Source organism: Pristiophorus japonicus, chromosome 18 (genome assembly GCF_044704955.1).
Source record: "Pristiophorus japonicus isolate sPriJap1 chromosome 18, sPriJap1.hap1, whole genome shotgun sequence".
In the NCBI taxonomy this organism is placed as follows: Eukaryota; Metazoa; Chordata; class Chondrichthyes; family Pristiophoridae; genus Pristiophorus; species Pristiophorus japonicus.
Genome location: NC_091994.1, coordinates 109,940,138 through 109,949,162, shown reverse-complemented (window position 1 = coordinate 109,949,162; position 9,025 = coordinate 109,940,138). Strand labels below are relative to the sequence as shown.

General features: G+C 45.4%; 1 protein-coding gene across 18 annotated transcripts in view; it reads right to left on the bottom strand.

Annotated features, from left to right (window-relative positions):
- kif1b (kinesin family member 1B) overlaps positions 1-8,721 on the bottom strand; it is a 327,704-nt gene extending 318,983 nt beyond the window's left edge. For 16 of the 18 annotated variants that reach the window (XM_070860541.1, XM_070860555.1, XM_070860547.1 and 13 more), the window contains exons 1-2: positions 8,179-8,721; positions 7,135-7,282 (exon numbers count right to left, since the gene is read on the bottom strand). In XM_070860541.1, the coding sequence (XP_070716642.1) occupies positions 7,135-7,240 (106 nt within the window). In that variant the 5' untranslated portion in view covers positions 7,241-7,282; positions 8,179-8,721. The remainder of the gene's footprint in view (positions 1-7,134; positions 7,283-8,178) is intronic. The other 2 variants (XM_070860553.1, XM_070860554.1) reach the window with 1 other exon arrangement.
- Positions 8,722-9,025: the final 304 nt, after the last annotated feature.

Genomic DNA, 9,025 nt, shown 5'->3' with positions numbered 1-9,025 from the left:
CAGGACAGGAAAGAGAGCGTTTTCTAATATTATAATGCTAGAGGTGAAGCAGAGGTCAACAGCCTGTACATATTAAAACCCAATATCTTGATGGCCGATAATAATTAGCTCGCAACAACTTGAATTTTGAATTAGCCTGTCAGCACAATCAAGGACACAATATACTTTCTGGACTCCTATGACAAACTGCTCAGACTTAATTCTTGCATTCAAGATGTCAGCTGAAGTCCATTTATGCATTACAACTTTGAAAACACACACATTTGTAATACCCTCGAGAGTAACAAAGGTAGAACATAAAGGCTGAATATCACAACAACAACTTGTGTTTATATAGCGCCTTTAATGTAGCAAAACGTCCCAAGGCGCTTCACAGGATTATTATAAGACAAAATATTTGACAGCGAGCGAGAGAGAGAAATTAGCGCAGGCTTAGTCAAAGAGGTAGGTTTTTAAGGAGCATCTTAAAGGAGGAAAGAGAGGTAGAGAGGCGGAGAGGTTTAGGGAGGGAGTTCCAGAGCTTGGGGCCCAGGCAACAGAAGGCACGGCCACCAATGGTTGAGCGATTATAATCAGGGATGCTCAGAATTCTTATAATCAGAATTAGGGGAGCGCAGACATCTCGTGGGGGGTCACGGGGCAGGAGGAGATTACAGAGATAGGGAGGGGCGAGGCCATGGAGGGATTTGAAAACAAGGATGAGAATTCTGAAATCGAGGCATTGCTTAACCGGGAGCCAATGTCGGTCAACGAGCACAGGGGGTAATGGGTGAGCGGACTTGGTGCGAGTTAGGACACGGGCAGCCAGGTTTAGGGTGACCTCAAGCTTGCGTAGGGTAAAATGTGGGAGGCCAGCCAGGAGTGCATTGGAATAAGTCAGGTCTAGAGGTAACAAAGGCACGGATGAGAGTTTCAGCAGCGGATGAGCTGAGGCAAGGGCGGAGACGGGCGATGTTACGGAGATGGAAATAGGTGGTCTTAGTTATTTATTGGATCTCATTTCAGGGTCAAATATGACACCCAAGGTTGTGAACAGTGTGGTTCAGCCTCAGACAGAAGTTAGGGAAAGGGATGGAGTCAGTGTCTAGGGAACGAAGTTTGTAACGGGGGCCAAATACAATGGCATCGGTCAGTAAGGTAAGTGGAAGTTGGGTGAAAAAGCCAGAGCAATTTGAAAGCTGAACAGATGAATCATTTTTACTCTTGCAGATTATTCATGACACTCATTTTTAACCTTCCACAGCATTCCTTCCACAACATAAGAACACAAGAAATAGGAGCAGAAGTCGGCCATTTGGCCCCTCGAGCCTGCTCCGCCATTCAATAAGATCATGGCTGATCTGATCTTGGGCTCAGCTCCACTTCCCTGCCCGCTCCCCATAACCCCTTATCGTTTAAGAAACTGTCTATTTCTGTCTTAAATTTATTTAATGTCCCAGCTTCCACAGCTCTCTGAGGCAGCGAATTCCACAGGTTTACAGCCCTCAGAGAAGAAATTCCTCCTCATCTCAGTTTTAAATGGGTGGCCCCTTATTCGATGTCCCCTAGTTTTAGTTTCCCCCATGAATGAAAGTATCCTCTCTGCATCCACCTTTCAATAAGATCACCTCTCATTCTTATGAACTCCAATGAGTAGAGGCCCAACCTACTCAACCGTTCCTCATAAGTCTACCGGCCCCCTCTCCGGAATCAACCTAGTGAACCTTCTCTGAACAGCCTTCAATGCAAGATATATCCTTCCTTAAATACAACTAAAAGTATTTCCAGGGATAAAACTAAACAACTTGGCATCTTTACTTTCCCAGAGTAAATTGTATGTTTTGCAACCTAATTAAAGTAAGTTCTCATTTAATCTGCCAAAATTCACCACCCTGAAATTTCAGTTGGCTTAAATAACCTGTAATTGAGTCTATGAGAGCCAGGGACAACATTAATTTGTTGCTGTGAAATAAAAATCTCAAAAAACCATCATTTCACGGTAGAAAAAAAAACAGGTTCATGGGTCAGGCTCTTACTTCAGTTCAGCCCAAGTAAGTTTATTACTTCCGGAGCCCCTTCCTGCCCCCCACACCGCTCTCGAACATGCCAATTCTTGCCGAGTACAGTTCCACAGATTCCACCACCCTCCCCTCTCCACAAATGACCATTCTTCTTGTGTGAACCTAATGAGCGACAAGTATAGACAACCTCACAGCCAAGTCCCACCTTCCATTCACCAGGCAGCCACGCAAACATACTTTCCAATAGAAATTCCTGGATATCAATCAAGGACCCCTGCCTGATTTTCCCTTCCCACCCCCCCCTCCAGCCCAATGCCAATTGTAGCACCCCACTTTCATCTGAGTCAGAAGGTTGTGGGTTCACGTCCCACTCCAGAGATTTGAGCACAAAAATCCAGGCTGACACGCCCAGTGCAGTGCTGAAGGAGTGCTACACTGTCGGAGGTGCCGTCTTTCAGATGAGATGTTAAACTGAGGCCCTGTCTGCTCTATAAAATATCCCATGGCACTATATCAAAGAAGAGCAGGGGAGCTCTCCCCGGTGTCCTAACCAATATTTATCCCTCGATCAACATCACAAAAACAGATTATCTGGACATTATCATATTGATGTGTGTGGGAGCTTGCTGTGCGCAAGTTGGCTGCCGCGTTTCCCACATTACAAGTGTGACTACACTCCAAAAGTACTTCATTGGCTGTAAAACGCTTTGGAACGTCCAGTGGTCATGAAAGGCGCTACATAAATCCAAGTCTTTCTTTTTAGTCCAACAGAGATCAGGAATCATACCTTGGACTTTCTGTTCTACACAGCTTAGTGCTACTCCAAGTGATGCTTCACACATTAAACTATCAAAATGCGAGAAATATTGTACGGATGAATCAGTACAATTAAGGCATTATCTGGTGGAGCCAGTTACTGCACATCCCAATCTGTACAGAGTGATGGTCAATAGCCACTTAATACTTATATCAAAGAGAATGCAAGATCTGTACTGCTTTGAGTTAATGTGCAGACAATTTATTTCCTTAAATGCATTATAATCTTGAAGACTTTATAGTATATTTTCACAACTGGTATGTAAAAAGGTTTCAATTTATTCTGAGAATATAATTTATCCAATTGACTCACGGTTTAAATACCTTTAGCTTTCTCTTTATAATATTCAGCATCAGAAATCCATGTGACATTTTTAGGACCATGTGCAGGACCACAAATAATTTGTTAAAGGAAGTTATGCTCAGTGAAGGTTTGGGCAGTGTTTTGTAGCCAGCAGTAATGAGCAATTTTCATCAGTAGGTCTTATAGTTCGTTGTCAGGTTTCCCAAGTTGGAGAGTTTCTTAACCCTCACTTATTAACTACCTTTATAAAGCAAGCAACCATTTGATCGCAAGCATTTTGCAACCCAAAACTTATTCGAGCCAATCAGTTAATGCCAATATGAATGATCAAATTTGTCAGAACAGAATATGAAGGTGGTACATGCAGTTTTAAAAAAATTATTCATTGAGTGTGTCTAGCAAGGCCAACGTTTATTGCCCCTCCCTAATTGCCCTCGAGAAGTTGGTAGTGAGCCGCTTTTTCGACACACCTTCATGGCACAGGGCAGTTAAGAGTCAACCACATTGCTGTGTATCTGGAGTCACATATAGGCCAGACCGGGTAAGGATTGCAGATTTCCTTCACTAAAAAGGACATTAGTGAACCAGATGGGTTTTTACAACAATCCAATAGTTTCATGGTCACCATTACTGGTATAGGGTACGTGCTTTTTGTTCAATTAATAGAACTTAAATTCTTCAGCCGCCGTGGCGGGATTTGAACTCGCGTTTCTTGTTCATTAGTCCAGGCATCTGGATTACTGGTCCAGTGACATAAGCATTCTGCTACCGTACTCCGAAATCCACATCATGAGAAGCGAGCTAAATTGTAAATTATCACTCACAATCCATCTCACTTTCAGTATATTCAGTCACCGGAGCACTGGAAGCCAGCAATAAGACCAAAACTTACAGCTCTTAGCTTACAGGTTATGTGGTATGGAGCCCATAAAATAGAAATTAGATAATAACATTGGGCGCAAAGGAATAAGTAATTTTTTTTTTTAAATCTTCTCTCTGGTATACCTTGCCTATCCCAACAATGCATCATGTGCTTGTAGCTGCACCAGAAGCAATCAAATCTGACCAAGTGCTGAAACTGGGCTACATGCCAATATGCCATCTTTTTATTCATTCTGCACTAGTGATAACTATTTTACTTTTATAATTAAAACAAACATGAGTCACCATATATATTAAAAAAGGTTGCCAATTTGGTACAGAAAAATCATTTTGATGTTTGTCTTATTCCGTAAAAGAATCATTTGGATAATCTGCACAGAATGGAAGTAGCTAAACCAGCCCCTCCCCCTCCCCCAACCCAGTCAGCACAACACTAAAACATGCTTGGAGCCCCAGATTTAGAAATGCTCTGTGTACAACACAGACAAAAAAAATCCAAATAATTCCAAGGCAGTACTACAGCATTTGGAAAATCAAATTACTCTTAAAGATCCGTACCATTGCCTTAAAATCCAACATAAAGACAGTTGTATACAGACACACCAGTCTGTGGATGCATTCCTGCTCTGCCAAAATATAATCCAAACTTTGAATGCTGCAACAGCTATTTTGCACAAAGGAGAATCTGGGCCAGCACCTTTACAAAAAATGCGTAATTTTAATACATTTAAAAGACATTTTCAAAACTTAAACACCATAAAGCAGGAGGATGTGCAGAATTTGTAGACAAAAGGATGCAAAACAAAAACAGAAACCTTTTTTTGGCTGCAAGTTAAATCATAAATGTTTGATGACAAATTTCAACTACTGGAAACAGGACTTGCAGAAGTTATTTTTAGCCAACTACAGCACGTACATTAGTCTCCTGATTCAAATCGTTGACAAAAAAATATTCACCACCACTTTTCAACTAATTTACTCTAATTGCCAAATCTTTTCTCCCCTCCTCCACCACCCCGCCACACACGCACACAATCTGAGCACAGGAACAAAACTGCTAGGTATGGCATTTTAAAGAAATACTTGCATTTATATAGCACCTTTCACGTCCACCAGACGTCCCAAAGCGCTTCACAGCCAATGAAGTACTTTTGAATTGTAGTCACTGTTGTAATGTAGGAAACGGCACAGCAAGCTCCCACAAGCAGCAATGTGATAATGACCAGATAATCTGTTTTTGTTATGTTTATTGAGGGGCAGATATTGGCCAGGACACCAGGGATAACTCTCCTGCTCTACTTCAAAATAGTGCCATGGGATCTTTTATGTCCACCTGAGAGGGCAGACGTCAGACAGTACCTCCGATAGTGCAGCACTCCCTCAGTACTGCACTAGAGTGTCAGCCTAGATTATTATGCTCAAGTCTCTGGAGTGGGACTTGAACCCACAACCTTCTGAGTGAGAGGCAAGAGTGCTACCCCTGAGCCACAGCTGACACTAAAGTACATAAAGAGGCAAATGAGTTACTAATGTGGTGCAATGTCACTACATTTTTTTTCCTCACATTTTTTTTCCCCAGAATGTTTCAAAAGACTGCTTTGCGGCAGAGAAACATAGAAACATAGAAAATAGGTGCAGGAGTAGGCCATTTGGCCCTTCGAGCCTGCACCGCCATTCAATGAGTTCATGGCTGAACATGCAACTTTAGTACCCCATTCCTGCTTTCTCGCCATACCCCTTGATCCCCCGAGTAGTAAAGACGACATCTAACTCCTTTTTGAATATATTTAGTGAATTGGCCTCAACAACTTTCTGTGGTAGAGAATTCCACAGCTTCACCACTCTCTGGGTGAAGAAGTTTCTCCTCATCTTGGTCCTAAATGGCTTACCCCTTATCCTTAGACTGTGACCCCTGGTTCTGGACTTCCCCAACATTGGGAACATTCTTCCTGCATCTAACCTCTCTAAACCCATCAGAATTTTAAATGTTTCTATGAGATCCCCTCTCATTCTTCTGAACTCCAGTGAATACAAGCCCAGTTGATCCAGTCTTTCTTGATATGTCAGTCCCGTCATCCCAGGAATCAGTCTGGTGAACCTTCGCTGCACTCCCTCAATAGCAAGAATGTCCTTCCTCAGGTTAGGAGACCAAAACTGTACACAATACTCCAGGTGTGGCCTCACCAAGGCCCTGTACAACTGTAGCAACACCTCCCTGCCCCTGTACTCAAATCCCCTCGCTATGAAGGCCAACATGTCATTTGCTTTCTTAACCTCCTGCTGTATCTGCATGCCAACCTTCAATGACTGATGTACCATGACACCCAGGTCTCGTTGCACCTCCCCTTTTCCTAATCTGTCACCATTCAGATAATAGTCTGTCTCTCTGTTTTACCACCAAAGTGGATAACCTCACATTTATCCACATTATACTTCATCTGCCATGCATTTGCCCACTCACCTAACCAAGTCATTCTGCAGCCTCATAGCATCCGCCTCGCAGCTCACACTGTCACCCAACTTAGTGTCATCTGCAAATCTGGAGATACTACATTTAATCCCCTCGTCCAAATCATTAATGTACAATGTAAACAGCTGGGGCCCCAGCACAGAATCTTGCGGTACCCCACTAGTCACTGCCTGCCATTCTGAAAAGTCCCCATTTACTCCTACTCTTTGCTTCCTGTCTGCCAACCAGTTCTCAATCCACGTCAGCACACTACCCCCAATCCCATGTGCTTTAACTTTGCACATTAATCTCTTGTGTGGGACCTTGTCAAAAGCCTTCTGAAAGTCCAAATATACCACATCAACTGGTTCTCCCTTGTCCACTCTACTGGAAACATCCTCAAAAAATTCCAGAAGATTTGTCAAGCATGATTTCCCTTTCACAAATCCCTGCTGACTTGGACCTATCATGTCACCTCATAGGATACACATTTTAACAAAAAGATAACATGCAACATATTGCCACGGGGGTTTACATTTTATCAAATAAAAGAAAGGTTATTCAGCCTTCTCATATTGAATCGCCCAGCGAGCTGGGTAACGGTGAAACATCTGCAGTGTGGCACAAGAAAAGTCAATGAATGCGTGTGGCGCAGTGGGGTGTTCGGGTAGGGGCTGACTTACTGGTCGTATTGCCCTGCATCTGGATGATGCATTTGGAATCCTTGCCGATCTCCCTGGAGTTGAAGGGTCTCACTCGCACCGCCACTTTGACAGACGCCCCCGACATCTTGGTCTTTATGTCGTTCCCTCAAGTGCCAGCGAGCAGCCCCTGCAGCAAAGGGCAGTCCAGTTAGCCCAAGCTTTCCCTCTCTCACACATTGAACATCACGGTGTGCTCAACACTTTCCCAGCTGTTCCATTTCAAACATGGCTGCTGGATCGGTGCTGCAGTCAGACTGAAAATACATCACCGCTTCCCCCGCCCAGGGGAAAAACAAAAAAAATCTAAATTAAACTCTTTTCTCCTCACACTTCACGCACAGGTGCAGGATCCCGCAAATAACTAGCAAAACCATCAACCTTCCTCACATCAAGTAGAATTTAAAACAAAACAAAATGCTGTATTACGATCACATAATACCGATTTATCAATAACACTGGGTTGTCTTGGAGCCAGCTTTTTGAAGAAAATAACTCCGGGCACACGCCCTTGTTCTGCAATGAGGGACAAAACAAAATCAGATCTGTGCCCGAGAGCCTCCCAGTGCACACTCCCCAATAACCTGTCCCAAACCACCCACAGCACTCGCATCATCCAGACTGAAATATTAAACACAGGAGTTTCAAACAATAAACTTCAGAGGGATGGCAACAATTCATCTGATATTTTCCTTTACTGGAGAATAATTCACCTCATGGGAGGAGATTACAGAAATGGAAGGCACAGAAGGAGGCCATTCGGCCCATCTGGGGGGGGGCGTGCTGGCTCGGGGTGCACAGTGCGCGCCCAAAGGTGGGAGCTCAAAACAAGGTGGGGGAAGAGCTGGAGGGAGAGGGTGACAGGGAAGGGAGACAGACAAACACACAAACCACCCCCACACAGATAGACAGACAGACACCCACCCCTAGAGACAGACACCCACCCCCACCCCAGCAGCCCCACCCCCCTCCGAGACACAGACACAGCACTCCCCACCCACACACCCCTCCCCTACAGACACTTACCGTGTTAGCAGACCAGAAGCTCTCCCTCTCTCTGTGTCTCTGTGTGTCAGGGTCTCTCTCTCTCTCGCTGTCTGTCTCTCTGTCTCTGTGTGTCAGGGTCTCTCTCTGTCTCTGTGTGTGTGTCAGGGTCTCTGTGTGTGTCTGTGTGTGTGTCAGGGTCTCTCTCTGTCTCTGTGTGTGTCAGGGTCTCTCTCTGTCTCTGTGTGTCAGGGTCTCTCTCTGTCTCTGTGTGTCGGGGTCTCTCTCTGTCTCTGTGTGTGTCTCTGTGTGTCAGGGGCCGCACTGTAGCGGGCTGTGACAATGTTGCAGAATGTTACAGCCGCCCGCCGCCCGATACAATTGTAGCCGGTGCGCCGCCGCGCTCCGCAGCCATGGCCGGCTCCAGTCTATCTTATCTCCAATCTCCCGCTGCCTTCACAGCTTCCCCGGGCCGAGTGCGCTCCAACTGCGGCTGGCCGCCCCAATATGGCTATTGCAAAAAAAAAATACAGCCTCTTAATTGTCAGCCGGAGAGCGGGAGAGCCGAGTGCTAACGCCGGCCGCTTTTCCTAGGGCATTACGTCAGCCTACCTATGATTGACGGCCCGCCGCCCTATCAGAATGCGAGGGGGACGCCCGGGGGGACCGGCGCAGCCAATAGGAGCAGTCCGGAGGCGGGGCTCCTGCTGGGCAATGACGTAACGATGCGGGATTTCTGTCGGGCGGGCGAGTGCTGTGCGCCTGCCCCCTGGCGTCAGGAGGCTGTACAGCGGCGGGGAGCGGGCTGCTTGTTGTTGGGGTGGGGAGGGCTGTGGGGGAAGCAGGCAACATTTGGGCAATGGCAGGAGGGAGGCTGATCACAAACACA